This window comes from Phaethon lepturus, unplaced genomic scaffold, assembly GCF_000687285.1.
Source record: "Phaethon lepturus isolate BGI_N335 unplaced genomic scaffold, ASM68728v1 scaffold18827, whole genome shotgun sequence".
Taxonomy (NCBI): domain Eukaryota; kingdom Metazoa; phylum Chordata; class Aves; order Phaethontiformes; family Phaethontidae; genus Phaethon; species Phaethon lepturus.
Genome location: NW_010554284.1, coordinates 6,817 through 30,329, shown reverse-complemented (window position 1 = coordinate 30,329; position 23,513 = coordinate 6,817). Strand labels below are relative to the sequence as shown.

Below are 23,513 nucleotides of genomic sequence, written 5' to 3'. Positions count from 1 at the left end.
CATCTTTCCAATATTGCTCTACAGAGGTGAGCGATGCCGCTCGAGCACTACCTAGCTAACGCCACAGTGAACGCCTTCCATTACCACTTGAGAGGCAGCGCAGGGTAAGTAAGACTAGACCTAGTGTGAGTGGAACACAACTAGATTCTGCTCCTCACGTTCAGAACTAGCTCCAGTGTGGTATTTCACTTCTCCTGAGGGAGAAGATCCAATGTGTGTGTGGTTTTATATCCCAGTTTAGGCCGTAATTCCAGTTAGATTGCAATAAATGTAGAAGTCTCTTCCTGGATCCTAGCAAACCAGCCAGCTGTTTGAGTCCCATTCAGCAAGAGTTTGATCCCAAGCAAGTCTGTCAGAAGGATCCCTTGGAGACATGTTAGAAGATTTGAGTTTTTACAGGGTGGGAAGTGCGGAAACTCCTTCTAGAGTTCAGTGGTGAGTAAACATTTCGTTCTTATTGTAGCATCCTCAGTGACTGGGCTAAAAGGAAAAAAAAAGAGGACCTGTAAAATATGCTACACCAAAAAGACCTGCCATGATGGATTAAAAAAAGAAAAAGACGAGTATTGTTAATAGCTGTTCCCCTCCTAATTTAATGAGGCCAATGGACAACCCGCAGAAGAACACACTGAATTAATTTCACCCAGTGCAGTGGTAGCATCATTGCCATGCGCATCGTAAGAGGTCCACTGAAAGACCTGATCATCACTGCCATCATTCTGCCTCACCGGCACAGCAGAATGGAATAGAAAGGGGAAATGTTTCTATGGATTCTGTTCTCTGACTTCCTTACAGTTTGGAAATAACTGTGGGACATTTCCCCCAGCCCAGTGTCCTCTAACAGGTATTTAAACAGTAGAAAGAGATTTCTCAGAAAGTTAATCTGTCCCATAGTTCTAGTCCAGTACTAAAAAGCGTTAGCAGAGAAGGAAAGAAACTGAAGTGATAATTAAAAAGAATTAATTGATTTTATAGCATTTACAATGACAACAGGTTTACCTCCAACTCCAGTGAAATTTGTATGCTTTGTTCCTTTACTTCAAACAATGTTATATAAAAATATACACACATCAGCTTCCCTGTTTATTTATAAGATTTCAAATGCTATAAAGTGAGACAGAACTATATAAGCACAGCAAAAGAAGGCACTATGTCTAAAAGACCACTATAACTATTTCAGTGGAAGTAGTAAGAGCATATACTTCCTTTCCACCCTATGGAGGCTTCTGAAGCGAGTCTGGAGGAGACCTTACCTTGCAAGGACTTCAGATGTCTGCTGGGATGGTGGCAATCCAGCTGACGGCAACAGAGTCTCCGTGCTGCCTTTCACTTTTGTAGCTAAGGCAACATCATTTCCCAAAGGCCCATTGGAAATCAGTCCAGTCTGCATTGGGGAGAATGAAACAGGAAACTGAAATAAAAACCTGCCAGGACAAGATAAGCTAATTTTTCAAGATGGTTTATTTACAACAGTAAAAACTAAGATTCATCAAGTTCCAGGGTGGGCTTCGCTAAATGAAAGTTCTTAAAGAAACTTTATGGCATTTACCCACAATGTAACGCAGCAGAAATGAAGTTTAAATATTAACAGGATATGCAAGTTATTTGATTTACTCCAGCTGAATTAGTTTGCTTTAGTTTTGGTCTGGTACATTATTTTATGGGCTTTCAAATTATTATAATCTACTATATTTTACTTGAGCTCCTGTTTTATAATCATGACAAAAGCGTGGGTTGGTGTTTTTTTTTTTCTTTTTTTGTTGTTAAGGAATGGTCAAATAACTCACTGGCACTATCCACCTCGGTGTTATCGTGGGCTGGGAAGACACCTACAAAAAGCAAACAAATGCTCATCAGAAAAAGTTGGAAGTAGCTGAGAACATTCTCAAAACAATATTGCCTCCCAAAACAATCTCAGGTATTTGTCCATAGCTAGTCTTTGAACTATGCCAGTGATTAGCTACAGATGATGTGACTTCATACCAAAGGGTAATCGGCCCCCACACAACCCACTCACAGAAACTCACTGGTGGCAGTTTCAGCGTAGCGCTCCCTTCCAAAAGGCAACTGAACCTATTATTTTTTTCTGCTTTGTGGACAAAATTAACCGAGAGCATACTTCTGTGAACAGTTTAAAGGTCCTACTCCTTCCCCCCTTTTTTCGTGCATGCAATGTAACTCCTTTTTCGCTGGCACAGAGAAGAGATTTTTTTTTTTTTATCCATATAAAAGGGTTGATTTGTATTAAAAGTTTATTTTTCAAGTATTTATTTTATATCTATATACACATTTCGTATAATTTCTGAAGTATTATATATACACAAAAGCCTGAGAAGCAGGTGTACTAAAAGACGTCACAGGCTTTTGCAGCACAGCTACAAGTTAACTCCTCAGGTTCCTTCACGTCCATTACAAAGTTGTAGGGTCCACGACCCTAAGCCAGCCACCCTACAAGTAGTGGGGCATATATGCAGTGATCCAGGTCAATCATCACTTCACTTTACTGCAGCAGATCCCAGCATGGTGGACAGATACTAAAGCCAGAGGAGAGTTTGAGTAAAAACCACTGTATGTCTGAAGGAAGAAGTTTGGTTTTGAAATACATTTACCCGAGGTGTGGCTTCTGTAAAGTCAATTAGATTCTCTGTCAATGATGTTAAGGAAACGTCCTGGTCATCTGGAGTGCTCTATGGAATAAATCAGTTTTGAATTGAATTCTCAGTAGTAACCAGATAGACCTGTTGAATACTCTAGTGGCTTCCCAAGTTATAGACCAGTGGCCTTAACAAACACCACTGTTTATCAGGTCTGTTTTCTCAAATCTTTCCATATGATCCTTCTTAACAGCCTTTTCATTTAACTTATTCTCATCAACGTACTGGAAACAATGCTGTTGCCACATAAGCTCTGAAACTGTCCCATCCTCCTACGCGAAGACGAGGTACTGCGCCATTCGACAAGGTCAGCGAGGTCCGTGAGCTGAGTATTTAAACTCAGAAGACGAAATTGATAATTATTTGGTGGGATCAACTACATATTACTGGTTTAGAAGGAGAACAGCTAAAGGCCATGTTGCTTTAGTAATCCAGAATAATCCCTCAGTCTGCTGAAATAACAGCAGAGTCCAATGTTGGAGTCCTCTTTTCTTTTGGAGAGAGACAAAGGAAAGTTGACCCTTGAATTGCTAAGTACATTTCATGAAGTCCAGTTAAAAATCACCTTATCCTTAAGGTAACCAGAACGCAAAAATTAAACATTTCAATTCAAATTTTTCCCTCTGCTGTTATTAATAGGAACTGCCTATGTCAGAATTTCATCCCTGCAGTCTCTTTCTTGGAGCATCCAACCATTGGGATATAAGGGGCTCCCCACCAGCGTGAGGAAAACAATCAGTTTAGAAACGTCAGGCAAAGAACCTGAAAGGACACTCAGAAATGGCCTTTGGAGACATCTGTGCAGTGTCCCTGTCTGCTCCAGAAGGCACTCTTTGGCATTCACCAACGTTCACTGAGTTATGAGAGGCATGCAGCAAGGTCTGCTGCGCTTGCCTGGAGTCATCAGTAGCTCAGAACGTGACACACAGAAACCTTCCAGGCTGGCAGGTGGTGATACCTTTGAAACGGCAGCCTCCTCAGCTGGAGCCAGATTAGCTGGAAGCAGCTGGTCCTCATGGTTAGAGGCAGCGTTGTCCTCATTTAACACATTACTGAAAGGAGAAAACATTCCCATCATTACACTGCCTGGATAGCATGAAACAGTGCTGCTTCCCTGATAGCTCAACCCAAAAACTTGACACCAGTTCCATGTGAGGCAGACAAAAGACTGATGTTTGCAAGTGTGTTGAACCAAACGCCTTCCCACTACCTCCGCAGATTACTGCTCTCTTTCATAGCTTCAGCTACAGATGTGTACAGACCCAACAGTATCAACGTCTTCTATCTCAAAGGAGTTCCTTCAGCCCTTGTTCCTAACTTGCCTGAAGCCTTCCCTGCCACCCTCTTATCTTCCTCTTTAGAGCCAGGGGCAGCAGGATGTCAGGTATTTCAGTTGTTTCAGAAGATGAGAGAGATTCACTTACTGCTTGCTAGGATACTCACCCCTGAGGCATCATTAACTCTTGCAACAGTAATTAGAGATGCATCGGTAAACCTGCTTAGTTAGATGTAGCCTAACTGCTCAGCAACTGTTCCTCATCTTTTCAGACCTGTTCATGATAATCTCTACGTGGTTCCCTTCCCCCAGAAACATGTTTCTCCTGAATCACTTACGGAACAAAGATGTTTGAGGCAGGGATTGCTTTCAGAAGCTCTCTCGGGTCTTGAAATACTGGACTGGTTGCTGGGGGACTGCTCTGTGTTTTGCCTGACGGCAGAATATTCCTGGCACAAAACAAAACAAACGGATACAACCTTCCATGGAAAGCTCTTCATGAGTCACTTGTTACAGGATATTTTTGAGAGCCCTAGATGTACATTTTATTCCATATCCCATGTGCTCTTTGAGGTCTGACACATGATCAGCCTCATAAATGGTCAAGAGATTACACGTTGTAACCCTTTACCTTTTTCAATGCCTGAAATCCCACTAGAACAAGCAATCACTTGAGATTCAGTAATTCTCGGGAAATGAGCTGTCAGTGTCAGGTTTTTGTAGACAATTTTTTTCTCCACTAGAAGACAGCTACAGTAAACAGATCCATCCCCTTTCCCCACACTGAAGTTGTTCACAGGTCAGAAATAACTATAAGTGATTGAAGCTGCTGTTGGAACAACATTTATCAATTTAAAGTATGGGAAAATAAAGAGCAGCTGGCTTACCTTACATATAAAAAAATCTTAGCAACTTGTAGTGCTTGCTGTTTTCCAAAGCTTCCCACTCACCAGGTTAAGCTACACTACGCAAGGTAAAATGCAATGATCACTGAGCCACTGAAAGGTTCTGCCACCGCAGAACCTGAACTGCAGGTTCTCAGTGCTGTACTTGGGTAACTAGATCACGTGTTTCTTCCCAATCTATTCAGTACCTGGCAGCAGCATCCTGAATATTGGAATTCTTGACACCTGTCAGGCTGTCTTCTCTTACAACCTGAGAGGAAAAAATGAACAAGGATATAAATCTCTGATACCTGTTTCCATCTTGTGTCAGTTCTGAGATTCACAGAAGAGCTGAGCACCTCCTTCCCAGCATAAAAGTATGCTGCTCATCTACTACTCAGGGACTGCTCAACTACTGCTCATCAATTCTATGTGAAAACTTCAGTGCAGAAATAAAAATAAATCACCAACATAGCCAAATAAAATCCCATTATTTGCTACAGAATTTACTAGAACATGCTAGAAGCATAGTCTTAGTCACAGAATAATTTCTTATTTAGAAGGCAACCTTTGGAGGTTTATTATCTGGCTTAATAACCACTCAAACGAGAGCTTGTTCAGGGCCTTGTCCAGTTACATGTTGAGTATCATCAAGGATGGAGATTCCTCCTTGGGCAACCGTTCCAGTCCTGGACCACTATTACTGTGAAGAAAGGCTGGAAGGCTCTCTTACTCTACCTACCTTGGACTTTGGCTCTTGGAGCACCCTTACCTGGCAATGCACCTTCTCCAACACCAGGCAACTGAAGAGAAACAAAACATTTGAGAACGTCACAGTCTTTATTAGTTGAGCATTTACCTTGTGCCCTGCTTCTGCCTGGGCCTTCAGGATATTGCTTTTGATATCTGCTGGAAGCCATGCTGCCGCTGCGATTGGGCTCTCCATTGCATTGTTAAGACATTTATCTGTCAACTTCACCACTTCATCCTAGACGTGAAAAAAATCTTTATTAGAAGCAGTTCCCACACAGAAAAGTCTGGGCTGAATTTTATCAACATCTCTAAACAACAACAGGCTCTGAGTGAGAGGAAATCAGCAGATCTATACTGAAATGAAAAAGCAATGTTTTCCTTTATTTTGGAACTCAGTTGTAAAGTCACAGCAAAACATAAAGTAAAAAAAGCACAATGCTTAAAAGTGGAGATGCAAAGTGCTGTGCTAAAAGTACAGCACGCAAGAACTGGACCCTAAATTTGGAGCCCAGTTTACTGAAAGGGTATCAATATAGCAGCCATCATATTATAACATACCAGTATAGCCTAGGTGTAAGTTGATAATTTACTCTCAAATGCAACTTGGGAAGATTTTTACCTTAAAATACACTTAGAAATTAGAACAACAGCTTAATGTGCTATTAGCTACCTCTCCCATCACTGACTATCAGAGCAAACTGGCAGCCAGATACATAATGAAAACAGTTAAAAATGAGATACCTTTCACTACAGTATATTTCATTACGTGAATTGCGGTTCTTAATTATAAATTGTTAATTAAGCATTCAATCTACTAATTGCTATTTGATTAGTGACAGAAGTTAATTAACTGAGTGGAAACTAAACCTTGTGACCTTTCTTCTCGGGGTATGACTCAGGAGGGGGAGACAGAGTCCTGCTTCCCTCGCCATATGCCACCGCCGCTGGCTAAGGCAGGCGCTTCCCTGGAGGCCAGCGCTGCAATCCTGCAGCAGGCGCAATCCTGCCGCGCTCCTACTTGCCGGAACGGCAGCGTGCCCAGAAGGAACAAAGCCCACCGCATAGAGAGAGCGCAGGGGAGAGAAGGTAAAAACGAGGTGAATACCTGTCCCCTGCACAGCTCTCCATCCACTTTCAGCTTTTTTCGTTCACTGGAAAGGCTAGTGAGAACTTCTAGGTATTTGGTCTTTAGAGGGAAAAAGCATTTCCTCTTCTTGTCTCCCTCTAGATCACCTTTCAGGGTATACAAATAGGAACTTACGAGACTATCTAAAGGAGAACCCATTTAAGAATTTTGACCCCAGTCAGCACTGATCGCAGACATTTGCAAAGTCTTCAAGGATCACTGTCAAGATAAAAATGTATGAGGAACAACCAGTGTTACCAATGTTACCAGTGTTAACTACTGCTAGCAGATATTAAGAGATGCACATTCACATAATTCATGAAGACTAACAAAGCAATTAATTATTAAACATCTAAGTTTGTTTTTTGTTTTGTTTTAGAGAAGCTGCTGGAATTGCCAAAAGCTGGGACAATTAAAACTGAATAATTATTATTATTTGTACAGTTGCAGTACCCAACTGTGATAATCCTTAAATCCTTACACGACCTCACTGAACTGGATGCTGTATAGAACAGTGCCTGCACAGAATTTCTACTGCAGTAGAATTTTCCAGTACCAGTGATAGAAGACATTTGATTATTTTAACAGAGCACAGAGGCACACTGGTACTTTATGCACCATTTTGTGGTTTAATTTCCTCTCGGCTTCTTCCACCTGAACAACCAAGTTTAATTAGGCCACTCTAGTCCATTAGCAACTAGATTCCCAACTATTGAAAAGTTTAGTACTATTAAGATATATTTTAATTAATCAAGTATAAGTTCTATACCACCAAGGAAATATTTCTGTCAATATTAAAGATACATTTTTCCCAACCATTTCTGTTTTGTGCTTGCAAAAAGCAGTAGTGTTTTAGTGTGGGTTGTTTTTTTTTTAATGGAAAGAGCATGTAGCTAGAAGGGAAAGTATCTGGCACCTGATAATGCCTCAAGATGTCTAATTCACAAGACATTTAGTTGTTCACATAAAACAGGAAAGCTGCTGTGGTTTGTCAACATTCTAGCTCGTTACAAATTTTTGTTGTACCTATGTACACTAGCCAAACTATATTTTGTCCTTTATTCTTCAATCAAAATGCGGAGCTAGGCAGCGATGTAAAAAGGGAAGGAAAGATTAAAGGCAGCAGCAGGGCATGCAATCCAAATCCTTTGGGCTTTTGAGCAGCGTTCCTGGTGCCACTGAAAATCACTTTGTGCAGAGAGATGGAGTCTAATATAGGCACATTTTGGAACAACATCCAAATGTTTACAGATCACAACGAATTTAGAAAAAGAAAACCCTCGCATCCTTGTGTTTCTGACTCTGGAGCAGACTTCAAACACAGGCAAACAGGGTGAACTTTTTATTGTTCATTTCACTGCAGAAGCTGATGAAAGCGGAGCATCGGTGTATTTAATAGCTATTTGCTCTCTTTTGTCAGATCTGGTCACTGCGCTAGTGAAAGCTCGGGAAGGACAAAGTCACATTCTTCCATCCCAACAGATTTTGGCAGGGAGCAGCAGTGAAGAATGAAGCCATTCATTCTCCCCTTCCCAGTTCTCATTCTAGAAAGATTTCTCTTTTTCTCTAAAAGAACACAGATAGTTAGATAAATATTTCCCTACCAAAGAAATCAATCAAGATTGACTGACTGCAAGTACAGAATTACGTAAAGATGATGCTGTCTGGCCACTTGTGACCCCTGATGGAAAATAGTTAAAGAACTTCAATTAATAAAGTTGAAGTGAGCAGCTCACTGCCATTTGACAGTGTCACTTAGGAAGTTCAGGGAGGTGTTGGCTGACACCCAGCTGAGCCAGCAGTGTGCCCAGGTGGCCAAGAAGGCAAACAGCATCCTGGCCTGTATCAGGAATAGTGTGGCCAGCAGGAGTAGGGAAGTGATTGTGCCCCTGTACTCGGCACGGGTGAGGCCGCACCTTGAAAACTGTGTTCAGTTTTGGGCCCCTCGCTCCAAGAAAGACATTGAGGGGCTGGAGCGTGTCCAGAGAAGGGCAACGAAGCTGGTGAGGGGTCTGGAGAACAAGTCTTGTGAAGAGCGGCTGAGGGAACTGGGGCTGTTTAGCCTGGAGAAGAGGAGGCCGAGAGGAGACCTCATCGCTCTCCACAACTACCTGAAAGGGGGGTGTAGTGAGGTGGGTGTTGGTCTCTTCTCCCAAGTAACAAGTGATTACGAGATGAGAGGAAATGGGCTCAAGTTGCGCCCAGGGAGTTTAATTTGGATGTTAAGAAAACTTTCTTCACCGAAAGGGTTGTCAAGCACTGGAACAGGCTGCCCACGGGAGTGGTTGAGTCACCAGCCCTGGAGGTATTTAAAAGCTGTGTAGATGTGGTGCTTAGGGACATGGCTTAGTGGTGGACTTGGCAGTGCTAGGTTACCAGTTGGACTTGATGATTTCAAAGGTCTCTTCCAACCTAAATGATTCTATGATTCTGTATCAGTCACAACTTGAAAACCACTAAGACGCTTTTGCTCCGTTACTTCCGTTTAACCAATTAAATGTTTTTTTCCCCTCTCTGAACTAAAACAGAGCTCAACAGATGAAAATACTCTTAAATAAGCTGTGTTCATTTGCTTTAGTTTATGCGGCGGCAGTGTTTTGGCATAGCAGGGCCTATAGGCTACTGGCTAATCTTCTTAGAGACTTGGCAATCTTTGCAACGCACTCACCAAGCAGAGGGGTGCACAAGGCACCCCTCACACCAGACCTTAAAAGGGACATGGGCAAAACAGCCCGCAGCACCACGCACACCAAAGCGGCATCCTTCTCTCACATGGGGCGGGGGGCATAAATGCTCAGGAGTGGGCTTAGCTCAAACACGTACTGCTGAACACCTCTCTTGGCACCTGGTTTATTTTACTATTGAGGGAGCAAGAAAAATCATAGCTGCTTCACCGAAAGTTAGATAAATCCTTGGGCCTCCCTGCAAGGGAGGGTAGTACAAACAGAGATAACACTGCCAGGTGTTTTATTCCCTGCTTGTTCAAAATGCAATCAAGTACCTAAACCTTTAACACCAGGGAAGCAGTAAGTTTTCTTATTTTTTTTTTCCCTTTCTGAATGTATGATTTATTTATAGGCAAACCGGGGGAGAAATCTAAATTCCACATTTGTTAAAGCTCATTAAAAATAGGAATATCCTGCATGGGTGCAGTTGTCTGATAACCGGTGACTTCATGAAAGTTCACTGCTGTTGTACGGCAGGATCCTGTCCCCTCCATCCCTTCTAGCAACACTACTTATTTTCACTATGGCTCCAGCATTTCTTTGACCCTTCCATAAACTTACTTAAGTCACTATGTAACAACTTAAAAAACAAAAACCACAAACAGTGGTGAAACAGGTTGCCCAGAGAGGTGGCAGATGCTTCATCCCTGGAAACATCCAAGATCAGATTGGATGGAGCTCTGAGCAACCTGGTCTAGGTGAAGATGTCCCTGCTCATTGCAGTGGGTTGGATTAATTAGATGACCTTTAAAGGTCTCTTCCAACTCAAACTATTCTATGATTCTACAAAACAAACAAACAAACAAACCTTAACAAAAAGTTCAAAATAGAAAAGGCAAATCAACATTTTTTTGTCATTTTGTAGGCTACGTTGGTTCACCAAAACATGCAATGATTCCTGGAGGTGACAGAGGAGAGAGGGAAGCCAGGGAAAGAAGAGCAGAGGAGCCAGGGAGAAGAGAACCCTGGCCCTGTTCAGGGCGCTGACACTCATACTTTGGCTCAGGTACCCATGGAGATGCAGCCTGACTTGCTCAAAAGGATTTACGAGAGCACTAAATCAAACCACATCAGCCCTCTCCATGTAAATACACACAGCACTAACACCTACTTCAGAGGGCAGATAAAAACTCGTTACTTAACAGGAGGGATGGATCGCCAGCAAACTTGTCTCAAAAACCCCATCAAAACACCACTCTGGGAGGGTTACCAAAGGCAGCTGAAAAACACGAGGGTTTTTGAATTCACCTCTCAAAAAAGAGGGTGAACTATACAGCCCCATACAGTTAGTAACCTACAGATAAAGACAATCGAGTAACATTTCAAGCGTTTATGCCTTTTACTTCCATTGCTTTTAGACAATTTCACCAGGCTGCAGGCTGTATACCTGCACACGCGCCTCCGCCTCCCGTCTTTCTCTCACTGCCCTGTCGCACAGAGGTTTATATATAACAAAGCATTCGTATTTCCTTTACTATCCCTCAATATTACTCACTCATACTCTTAAAAGTCTTGCAAACGGACCAAAGTAAGCGGAAAACTTTTCAGAACAATCTGAACAACACTCAGCAACTCTGCCAGGAGGAATGAAGCCCAAGTACCTGTACATTTATGTTTACGTTGGGACGCTCAGTTGGCACAGGGCTGCTGCACTCTGCCTCCAGCTGCTTCAGTTTTAGGAATGTGTCTTCAAATGCTGAAAAAGAAAGAAAAGCTATCATCTTGCGAATGTCGTGGTGGAGTTATTTGACTTGTAACTTGCATTAATCCTGAACAGGAATTCTATAGCTGTGGAAAAAAGCACAGGGATAGCGGGGAAGCTGCTTGCTCAGCCTTCAATGCAACTTTCACGCCTACAGACTGTATGTACCTAATCACAACACTCTGCACTCCTGCAAGTTCATTTATCTATCCATCCTCACAGTGAGTGAGCAAGCTGCAGGAGTTAATTGCTCAGATAGTTGCACTTCACTGTATTTGTGCCTGAAGTCAGATCCCACAAAAAACTGTGACTTTTCCTTTGTACCTTTGTCCTTGGAAATAAGCTGCTTCCAGCTGAAACAGGGAGAGCTGACCAACTTTGTGTTCCCAAACTGCATGACTTAAAGTCATGACAATGTCTTATATAGTTCTTGAAAAATTTGTGGCAAATTACTGTAATACAGTAAAATCAAAAAAAGGCAGCTCTTGAAAGCAGTTAAGGACCGTTCAGTAGATATGCCAACAGCAATATTAGAAACTTCACTGACAGAAGACTGATTGTGAAATAGGCTCTCCTTGAAAATGATTTGTTAACATTTTGGTGGAGGACTTATGCTGAACTCCTAAATGCACTAATTCGTATACTTGAGGGGGCTGCCTTCCAGTGGTGGGTAAAACTCCAATTATGCATGTAATCTAAGGGAGCTCTCTAAAACACATCTGGATTTTTGTAAGGAAACAACCTCGTAACAACCTAATCAGTTAACTTTGACCCCACATGTCATGGTAATAGGGAAAATTCTGTAAGTTTGCTTACGATCAGAGTCTGCTTTTTCGGCAGCAGTTTCCTTTGTGCCAGGATGAAAGCAACTAACAGCCTCTTCTGAATCTCCTGTTGCCAAGCCAACAACTGGACGGCCTACAGCATCATCTACACAAGTTTCTGGCAACTCCGTGCTGTCTAGCAAATCAACAAGAGGTACACTGCAGAGGCAGAAAGATAGGCAGAAATATTGTAGAACCATGTTACTGCTCTTTCTGTAACAAGAAAAAACCTTTAACACACGCAATGTCTTTTTTTAAGCTATCTTCTGGTGACCAGACACATTCCATAAAACTGTTTCAGGTAACTAATAGACATTGGCTTTCAGTGAGTTTTAAAAAAAAAGGGGGGTGGAATATCTCATGCCTGTAGAAGAACTGACTTCATAACCGAACAGGTCCACATCGCCTGCTTCTTCATCACATAGCAGAGGAAAAAGTAAAGGGAGGAGGAGGGAAATTTTTATCCGTTAAACACACTTTGGAACAAACATCTGAAGTTTTTCTAACAAGCTCAAGGTACATTTTAGGATTTTTACATGAGAGGAAGAAAAGTTGGGGGGAGGGAAGTTGATACTGTTCACAAAAGGCTACTTGTACAGCCCCTTCATCCAACACCTGTAAGCAGAACAGAGCGCAGAAGGGTGCACTGCATAGGTCTGCATTGACGCCGTTACGGTTAGGCATACCTGTAACTATTTTCAGTTTTCTTAACTTGGGCAGAGACATGAATGAAACCTTAGCAGTCACAATATTTTAAGTGAACCACAGCATGTACTCTGTACCCTGTTAGGATCATTTGTTCCACCTCCTTTGCTTTCTAATCGAAACATCTCCTTTTTATTTTGTCCTGCCATCTGTATTTACAACGAAGACAGAAAACAAAATTACAAAAACAGAAGTTGTATTGTGATGTTTATGTTGTGCAAACTGTTGTGAATCTCATCCACCTCTTCAAAGTTCAGGAACAGCTAAAGCCACCCTAACAGCAAACTGAAACAACCGCAGACACGACAGCTGCTGCAGAACACGCTGGTTAATCCGACAACCTGCGCGCACAACTGCAATTTGCCTGTCACCCATTTCAATCAGCAATCACACTTACGGTTTGGTTGCAATACTGGTTTAAGAAGGAAAATCTATCACTTTTGAAAGTCCTGTCCCAAATAGGAGAACAATGATACCAAGCAAGTATCCAGCACAACAGAACTTACCCTTACGCACAGACAGAGACAATTCCTACCTGACAGTTCAGACAAGCTGCTCCCTTATCGCTGCCAGGTTAATGCCCCTTGCCTCTCCCCGGCCCCTGGAATTTGGGAGCAGTCCCGTGTTGTCACTAGAGGCTCCAGGAAAAAACTCCTCCCTCCCGCTCAAGCACCCGAAAGAATCCTTGCAATGTGTCTAATCCACGACACAGTGTTAAATATATACCTCTGAAACAGATTACAGGATATCGCTGTTTTAGTGCTAATAATGCACGAATCATCTTAAGACAATTTATTGCTGTGAGGCAAACTGAGGTCACTTGCTTGATTCTATTAAGCAGTGGAATAAGAAGGTGCTAGCAAAGCAAATAACAGGAAATTTTTCAATCTACTGTACAGCCTCTGCGTGTGCCACGAAAGGGAAACGCCAAGCAGCAGACAGTCTTGCAGAGGGGGAAATGGTGGATACAGATAATTTCAATTATTAGAAGTAATAGGCAGGAATAGATGCTCTTCCAATTATGGGCAAAATCACATGAAGCCAACACTTTTCTTCCTATTTTCTGACAGTTTTCTGTAAGTAGCCTCCCAAATGTTTAATATGACAACGAGTACAGGAAGTTCAGATTTCGTCTGCAGCACAGAAAGGTGCCTATGTCATGACATGTTGAAGGAACTAGGTATAAGCTCCTATGAACTCCACACAAGAGAGGTGATGTAGAGCACCAGTAACGCTTCTTTGTAACCTTCTAATGCTTTTCTTAGCGTTGCAGCACAGCGGAGAGAAAATGAATGAAAAATAAAATTTATCTTCATTAGAAAATTACAAGAATAATTACACTAGCTTCCACCCCCATGTCAAGTGCAGTAACATTTACTAGACAGACAAGAGAGTTGATTCAAAAACGTACCCGCTAGAGATAAGGGCAGTTGTGAAAGCTGGTGGCATATTCACATGGCACACTCAATGTCTAGCGCTGCTCCAAAGGCAGCGTACTACTTACGTTAAGGTGATGAAAGTTTGTAGAAAACCTTATTGCCATTTGTGCCACGGGATGGAGGACTGGCTGAGGTAGCAAGGACAACTGGGGTGAGTCCCTGCAGCTTCAGCCCTGCATCACAGCAGGGCCTCAGGGAAACTAAATGAATTTTAGGCAGATGCAAGAGAAGCCTTCTAAGCCAAAATTCAAGTAGGAACTGACCTCATTTTGCCTTCAGACCCACTGAAACACGTACTCAGCCACCCTGAGATAGGCAGTCACAAGAGGAAAGTCATATTAGGGAGACTCTCAGCCACCGGAATTTACAGGCACAAAAAACGAGTCCCCCAAAGAGCATTAAATTGCTTGAGGCCACCCAGATTCTTCACCCTCATCAAAGCATCAGGAGGAAGTCCACCATGCAGGCTTCATAGATGGTCAGACTACTAAGTAAAAGGCACAAGTACTATTTTTATCACTGCTCAGAATTTCTGACTTCTCTGACAAAGCACTGATGAACTGTCACACCCATCATAAGGGAAATAATAAAAGGCTTCCCAGGAAAAGCAAGACTTCTACCACAGTCTGTGTGCTGTACTCAAGAATGGAACGGGCATTAGCTTTCCACGTTCCTGTGTTTACCCACACACAAAGGGATATTTGAACTGTGCATAGTAGTAAGTGCCAGACTTTATGTCTTCAGAATCAATTTCTATCAGCGTACTTTAAGAAATATTCTGAGGGAAAAGCTGATAAATGATACCAGGAGTGCAAGCCATGGAAATAATTATGAAGATAGGAATAATCAAAGGTTTTAGTGTATGGAAAGGTTTGTTAACCCAATAATAAATCACACAGAAGTTATGTGCTCAGGGAACTCTCACAGTTAAGACAGCCACCTACTACATTATTTCTTCTTTTTGCCTGACAAATATATCGATATTAGTACGTACCATACAGCATACAATGTATAATGTGACTGAGAAAGCTGTCAGTTATAAAAGGTATGTTTTTTTTTTATTTCATAGTTGAAAAGCAAAACAATACTTCATTCTAGTTTATGAACTACAATCTGCAAAATACAGTAACTACCTGAGTCTGCTGCAAAAGAGATAATTCTTTTGCAAGTCATCTAATTTGAAAGAGCATGGAGCACCACGCAAGCTGATTTATTTTTTCAAACTGGTAGTGACATAGAATATTTTCTCACACTGACTCTGCAAGATAATACAATAGTATGAAATTCTTTGTTTATTTCCTTCGTTTTGGGGCTTTCAATGTTGTACCTGAAGGTAAGAAGAGTAGTAAATTTAAGCCTGTTGCCGTTTCAGATTTTTTTTTTCCTAAACAAAAATGCAAAATATTAAAAAAAACACCCCACACCCTTGCCTTTCCTTTTGAAGTGAGGAAACCAAAAGAAAAAATCCTGGGGATGTATGATGCTACAAATGGAGACTGTTCATGCGCATTCATTTTCTAAACAAGCAGAGTCCCAGATTCCAAGACCTCTGCTGTCTCCCATTTGTTGGAAGACAATTCCAAGTACTGACAGAGCGTAATATATGCCGAGTCAACGACGACAGGAAGGTAAGGAAAGGAAAGACCCGTAGGAAAACGTGCTGGCTGTAGAACCTTTGAGGATATTAAGCAAAGACCTATCACCATCATACTGTTTAAAAAGACATCCATGTGTTTCCTCAATGCTATTCCCAGCGCACATGACCCGTGCCTGTAAAAATGCAGCTAGGTGCTGTTGGTAGTAGCGTGGTACAATTTCTCAATCTGCTAATGACAGCTGTCACTTACCCTAGTGGAAACCAGCGTAACAGATCTCCCTAAGTCAATGAAGTTGCACTAAAGTAAGCCCAGCACAGAGCAAAATCAACCTTCAGGATGTATGTGAGATTCAAAGCCCCATGGCAAAAGCATGCAACACACACAATACTACAACAAATCGATTGTAAAGGCAGATGTCTTTCAGGCAACCAGGGTTGCTTCCCCCACCCTGCATCTGAACTAGTTCTGCCGTCGTGCAAAAAATCTCCTATGAAAACTTCAGCCATAGCTCCAATTACTAAATTTGCAGTTAATCCCAGGGCAGTCTGTGACAGGCGGCACACTGCAGGCGGCTGGGACACCCAGCCTCTGCTCTGCTCTGGTGAGAGACCCCCGGAGTGCTGTGCCCAGCTCTGGGCTCCCCAGAGAGGGACACAGACACACTGGAGGGAGTGCAGCAAAGGGCCGTGAAGACAATAAAAGATGTGGAGGATGTGACAGCGGAGGAGAGGCTGAGAGAGCTGGGACTGTCCAGCCTGGAGAAGAGAAAGCTCAGGAGGATCTTATCAATGTGTATAAAAACCTGATGGGAGGGAAGTAAAGGCCACAGCCAGACTCTTCTCAAGGGAGCCCAGAGGACAAGAGGCAATGGGCACAAACTGCAATACAGGAGATTCCAGTTAAACACAAGAAGCAAAAACGTTTTTTGCTGTGAGGTTGGTCAAACACCAGAACAGGTTGCTCAGAGAGGGTGTGAAGTCTCCATCCCTGGAGATACTCAAAACCTGGCTGGCGTGGTCCTGAGCAACCTGCTCTACTCGACCCTGCTTTTAGCGTGGGGGTGGACTACATGATCTCCAGAGGCGTCTTCCAACCTCAACTATTCTTTAATTCTAGGACAGCTACACAAAACTTCTCTGATACCTGAGGAGTCAGCCACTACTTGCAGTGGCCTGACCAGTACATAAGCACGTCTGAACTTAAAACTCTGCAACAAAAGTGACTTGTTATTGCAATCATGTTCTTGCATTTTTAATACAAAACTATCCCAAATTCCTCCACTCAAATTAGAGGTGGCTTCTCCCTCATCTACACAAATTATACGATATTTTTAAATTAAAACACCTGTTTTCATTTGCATATTCTTATGCAACTTTATAAATAATAAACAAATAGGTTTGCTTCACTCCAGAAGCTTACAACATCCACCTCGCAAAATCTGAAACTAAAAATAGCACAACAGATTGCTCTAATCACCTCTGTAGATCCCACAGATCTTTCCTATGTAGCTTGTGTATCTTTTTTTTTTTAAGCAAAGTTGTAAAACAGAGATTCATATTTCATCAGCAATCTCTTTCCCCCTGTCTGATGCAAGCATGAGAGGCCAAAATATCTCAGGCAATATTAAGTTATGTCCTGTCTGAGACTTACTTTCCTAGTTCTTCGGGGCTAGATATCTGAAAACAATATTTTTGTATTTCTGGTCTCTGTGGCAAGTTGAAAATCGTTCAAACACCTTCTTTATCCTAAAAGCCAAATATAAGAGAATTTTAAAAGAGTTCTACCAGACCTTATCCTCTTTTTTTTAAACAGGAAAAAAATATTGCAAGTTAAGTGCAGCTAACTTCAGAAAATACATGAAAACACAGTGCGTTCAAGGGTGAAGGTAGTTCTTCACATTGTTAAAGGCCTCCAAGAACACCAATGAACCATGAAGCTGGAGTCTTAACCTCTGACTTAACAATTAACCTTGTGAATCATATGGTAGGACTGGTGTTTGTCAGGAAATAGTTCTGCTTCATTTCAACTGGAACACAGCAGCAAAAAAGAAAATTTTCTAGAAAGCAAAAAAAAAAAAAAAAATTACTCTTTGCCTTTTCAGGAGTTCTGATAATTTTATTCTTAAAAAATTAAAATAATTCTATTCCATTTCCAAGCAATATTTTTCAGAAGAGGACTTGTTAAAAAAAAAGTTAGTTTTCAGATCAACCACCTATCTCAGATGTTTTTAAATAATCATGGTTCAAAAGGAGGGGCACTTACATCCTGTAAGGTTTTTGAAACCACATTATTGCATGCGTAGTTTTATTACAAATGTTACTTCCTGCATGGCTCTCAAAGGTAAACCCAGGAGGGGGGGTGGAAATCTTTCAATCATTGAGAAAAACCGTAAGACAATTAAAAAGAGATATATATATTTTTTTTTTTCTTTTCAATGTAAGAGCGATGGGTGGCTTCTGGTCTAGATGTTATTTTTTTTTTAAAGACTAAATACCAACAATACGATACGCAGAGCCTTTGTAATAAAAGCTGTTTTCCCCGCTCAGTAGTCAGGTTTGGGTCCGTTGTCCTTATCTCAAGACAGCTCAAAACGTAATTTTCCAGCCTCTGCTAGAAAGCTCCAGAAAGGCCCACGGCTCAGAGACTGGTCATGGTGGTTTGGACAGCATAGGTACCCGTTTTTTTCTTCACATTGCGCTCATGGACAAAAGCGGTGTACTGTCCGTCCGCAGCGCGGGTCCTCGGCGGGGCCCACGCGTCCCACAGGCTTCCACCACGTTGACAGCGGTCGGCAGCGTCAAAGGGCCTGGATTATTGGGGAGCGGGAGGGGGCACAATTAGTAAACAGGTATGGATGAGAAAGAGGGTGGAAAAGTAAAGCAAAGGTAAAGACAAGAAGATTGGTGTGAAAAGGCAAGGAAAAAGGGCATTGCTGGAAGGCAAATACTGAAGGAGAGAGGCATGCAAGTACACGTGTACATGACGACACTGTCAAATAAACCCCTTTTCCACTTAGTTTCATGCACATTTTTGCACAGGTCTGAAACGACAAGTTAAGCTCTCTCATGTATACATTGTCTACACTTACGAAATGAAAAGCACGTCATATTTCAAAGCACTTCACAAAACTGAGCAAGAGCCATGCTCATTTTACAGCCGAGAGAAAATAATGTAATGGAGGAACAGACCTCCCATGTGCACAGCATATTTCATTTGCAGGAAGCTGAAAGGGTTTAAATGGCAGCTCTAAACGTACACCTGAAATAAGCACCTATAAGCAACACCAGCTTTCAAAGTCACTGGAAAATGTAGATTCTAATGCAAGTTAAGAAAAAAGGAGAAGAAAATAGAAACTCGGAGAAATGAGCGTTACTGTGGAGGAGCAAACAGTAGAGCACATCCAAATCATTCACAATTCAGTTGACTAAGGGACTAAATACTACTGAAGAAGCTGATTTTAGCTATACTTGATTAACATTAAAAACTTAGTTGGAAAAAGAAACATTTTTAAAAAGGTCACAACACAAGACCCTGCTTTCTAATTTTGCATATGAAGCCATAATGGTTCGTAAAATTTAAATTTTGATTTCTTAAAATCAAAATCATAGAAATGCTGTGCACAGTTATAAATAGTTTACACCACAGCTGGAATAAAGTCCTCCAAAAGCTAGAAAGAGGGGCAAAGGAGAACACTCATCACTTTAAACAGTGTTTTGAAAAATATTTTTATGTAGGAGCCCTTGGTTAGAAAACTGTAAGGCTTTAGGCACAAGCATCTCCAAAGCAGCAACAGAAACAGTTGAATTTTAAAAGACTTTAAAAAATGGACAATAACCTGTTAACTGTTGTCTGTGTTGTACTAGCATCCTTCACTGGTATGTTTTAAGAGAGGCTGATGCAAGGTGCAGTCAGGTATCAAAAAAGTGCTTGGAAAAAAAGTGCACTCTCAAACTACTCTAGATATTCCTTCAGTTAATGTAAAATTCTCTCTTTAATGACCCAAATCTAAACAAAGTGGAAACATGTTGCTGTTCATCTAGAGGCGTCCTGGACAGCCCCTAGCTCAAATTCCACCTTCTCATATTCCAGAAATCCTCGTTTCACACTCCCAGCCCTGCCAGAACAGCCAAGCAGCCAGCACGAGTTGGAAGATCACACATGTTAAGGCAGGGAAGCAGAAAGGCATGCAGGATTCACAACAGCAGTAAATGATTAATGCTCAGGGATAGTCCTCCTTTAGAAAAGAGAGAGGTTTTATAAGGGTCACCCATGGATAAATTCAGAGTTTTGGGTTTTGTGAAGTATGTTGAGGAAGTGACCCATGAATACTGAAGACTCCAATCCTCAACAGTTCATTACATTACTTTCCCATTTCTCTAATTTAAGTGGTTAAGTGAAAGCTCCATCCACTAGCAAGCAAAAAAAATAAAAGATCCCCCTACTTATTCCACAATAAGGAAAAAATTATTAAACCTTTGTCTCCTGTCCTATCTTAGCACAGAAAGAGCTTCTTGAGAAAAGACTAAAGTTAGGAGGACACTGATTGTGTTTTAGGCTTCCCAGCCTTGCAGCTAATATTCCAGACCACAGTTTTCCTCTACTGACAATTTTATAGGAATGGAGCAAAGAAAAAAAATAAACCCACTAAAATCCTTCCTATCTGGCAAAGTACTTTCTACAATCTGGCACAGTTACTGTTGGCAGCTGCAGCATTAACATTTTTAATTAAAGGAAACATTGACATTAGGAAGGGATCTAAGCTGCAAGGTAGCCAACACAGGCACCTGCCAAGCAGAGTACAGAAACTCATGAGGTCGGGACCTTACTTCTAAACCCCTTCATTCTAACCATCTACAAAATCCCCAGTCCAAAAGATTTCGGCGTTCTCAACAATCCTTGGCAAACTCTCTCTAAAAGACGACTATTTTTCTGACAGAAAGCAAAGATAATTCATGCAGAAACAGGCCAATTAAAGACAGTAGCAATTGAAAAGAGATCTTGTTAGCAGCATCGAGACACCAAGACTGGAAGGTGCAATAGCCAAGTCACAGCCCCTGCAATAAATACGTATGTTCTGGCAATTATATTAACCTAGTCCCACTTCCCATCTAGGACACCAGAATGAAGCTCAACTGCTGACTCAGCTCCAAACTGTTGTCCTCTTCCTACAGCTGGGTTTGCCCTTTGTTAAAGGCAGTACTGTTTCCAGTGAATGCATTAAAACCTCTTTGCCAGGAGACAACTGCCTTCAATAATAATTGTATGTCTCGAAGAAACATAACACATATGCAGTACAGGCATTACTCTCTCAATTAAAAAGCATCAATTGCCAAGAAGCTTATTTTCTTTATGGCATACTGTTTTGGGTTACATGCAGGTATATTTTATATTCACTCCCACTCTTCTATAGAAAGGCTACATACTGCGGCAGCTGGCATGTAAGCTGAGATTCTTTGACAATGTTAAGACAGACAGGCTCAAGTTCTTAACCCTAAAACAGGCATACCAAGACCAAAACTGAAACAGATTGGCTAGAGTCTTCTCTGCTTCTGAACAAAAGCAGTGGGATTTCAATAAGCAACAAGAAGCCTTGCAAATAGTAGCAAGAACGCTCGCACAAATCAGATACCCAAGAAGAGTTGTTTGGAGCAAGAGTCAAACACTTCCACCAAAAGAAATACCAGTTTCTAGCACGCATCTTGCAATTAGACCAAAAGAATAAAAACAAAACCATATTGAGAATGCTGAAGAATAAAGAGACCACCACCTTTCACCCACCACCACGGAAGGAATCGAGCGATCAACAGGATCTCATCATAGACAAGCACAGATTTCAGATACTAGACAAATCAAGGGCAAAAGAAAGAAAAACAGCATTGATCATATGTTCTGATCGAAACTTCAATAAAATGCAACACATAAAGCAGAATTACCATCCCCCTTATAATCCAAAATCCATTAGTATTAAAAGTCTTCAATCAGTAAGATTTACAAAATTAAAGTACATTTGTCATTGCACTGTTAGAAACAGGTACCGTCTACTTTTAAGAGATACTGAAGCAAAGTAGGTTCACATGCACGACAATGGGAGAATGACTTTTTCTCTTGAGGGCTGAAACTGCTTAGGACAAGAGCTTTTGTGTCACTCCATTACATCACTGCTGCTCCTGGAGTCTGGCAGAAGCCAGAATTACCCCTCTAGGATAAGCCATACTGCCTCTGAATGCACAAGAAGCTGAAAAAGTTAGGGCAATGTGCACACAAGTACTGGGTTGATATATGTCAGTTTTGGTTTTGGAACAGCTTTGCAGTATAGAATTACTTTAAGAAAAGATAAACGATACACACATTTATCTTCAAACAAATCATCCCCATTTTGAGAAACACCCAATCCATAAAACAAATACACTGATCACATGCAATCAAAGCTCTTATCTTCAGCTTGTGTCATTTTCCTCAAGCTCCCACCCAAGATAATGAAAAAAATCAGCTTGCCCATTTCAAAAGGTTCAAAAGATGATTCACAAGGATACTGGTTTACAAGGTTCCGCATTTTGTTAGGGATCAAGGTAAGTCCTTGGGCCCCACATGATACCAAGCAAAGGGTTACAAGGAGTATTACGGCAAATGAGAAGGACCCAGCTCTCTCCAAGACTTGAAAATGCTGTTCCTGATTTAATAATTTCTTCAAGCCCCTGCAGAAATTTTCTTTTGGTTGGCAGTGACTAAGCCTGTTGTCCTCACTTCCCCATGCTACATTCACAGCAACAAATCAGCTGCATCATCACTAACTTGACTGTCAACTTACATTAAAGATACAAGGATGGCAGCTTATTTAAGTGCGGATGGCAGCTTATTTAAGCGCAGATAAAGAAACAGCCACCTGAATCATGCATAAGCAAGCAAAATTCACTTCCCAGCAAAGCAGAACGTACCACTTCTTGTCTTGCTGGCTGACTCCTGGGCTCCTGGGGAGGTTTTCTATTTTCACTAAGACTGGGGCAGAGGGAACCGCTGTTAGGACAGGCAGGTTTGGCTTTGCATTCCAGCTCTTTGGAGACAGAGTATAAACAAGTAAGTTACTATACACACATTAATGAAGCGATGACACATTACACATAGCAAAACATATCACCACTTCTCCTTAAGGACAAAGATAAAGTAAAGCTGTTGTCTTCCATGACTTCCACAGGACTGGATAGCTATGCCCAGTCTTTTCCAGTACTGCACACAGTACTGGGATCATAACGAATCCAAGGCTGCTCAAAGATTTGAGTAAAAAGCTATGGCTTGCTGTGTCCTTTTTACATTCATGCAGTAATGCTTTCCCTCAGTAGGTAACTTTGCAGTAGTGATTGGCACTTTTGGGTTGCAGGCCTTTGGACTGCCATTGAAACACGACTGCTCCTGAAAACAACTCCTTTTGCATAGAAGGCAAAAGGCTAGGCAGAGCAGCAATCTATCAGCTGACATGGAGTGTTTTAATATTAAACCAAACCATAATCCCGTTCCTACCAATATGTGACCCTTTCTGTGGCACTCTGCATCTGAAATGCTCCAGAAAGCAAGACAGGATCTTTTCAAACTCCAAGTCCTGTTTTTTGATACTCAGGAGAGTTACTTTACGCTAATGTCCCTTTTCAGTGAAACAAGGTATTCTGTGCCCAAGTACTCAGGGGACTGAAATTTCCTTCTGAAACTCAGAAAAAGCTGAATTTTTGCCAACAATGTATTCTTTAATTGCAGGTGCATTCCCCTCTTTCAGTGAAAAAGAACCACTGTAACCAGGAATCAACATAGGTGCTGATGAATTGCACTGCCCCCCC

General features: G+C 41.6%; 1 protein-coding gene across 1 annotated transcript in view; it reads right to left on the bottom strand.

Moving 5' to 3' along the window:
* Nucleotides 1-422: 422 nt before the first annotated feature.
* The window catches only part of LOC104624443 (band 4.1-like protein 5), a gene marked incomplete at its 5' end in the record, with an annotated part of 29,804 nt that continues 6,713 nt past the window's right edge, over nucleotides 423-23,513 (bottom strand). The window contains 11 exons of the mRNA XM_010291811.1: nucleotides 423-480; nucleotides 1,254-1,384; nucleotides 1,788-1,829; nucleotides 2,610-2,687; nucleotides 3,613-3,706; nucleotides 4,269-4,379; nucleotides 5,024-5,085; nucleotides 5,674-5,802; nucleotides 11,021-11,115; nucleotides 11,938-12,104; nucleotides 22,623-22,738. Of these exons, the coding sequence (XP_010290113.1) occupies nucleotides 423-480; nucleotides 1,254-1,384; nucleotides 1,788-1,829; nucleotides 2,610-2,687; nucleotides 3,613-3,706; nucleotides 4,269-4,379; nucleotides 5,024-5,085; nucleotides 5,674-5,802; nucleotides 11,021-11,115; nucleotides 11,938-12,104; nucleotides 22,623-22,738 (1,083 nt within the window). The remainder of the gene's footprint in view (nucleotides 481-1,253; nucleotides 1,385-1,787; nucleotides 1,830-2,609; nucleotides 2,688-3,612; nucleotides 3,707-4,268; nucleotides 4,380-5,023; nucleotides 5,086-5,673; nucleotides 5,803-11,020; nucleotides 11,116-11,937; nucleotides 12,105-22,622; nucleotides 22,739-23,513) is intronic.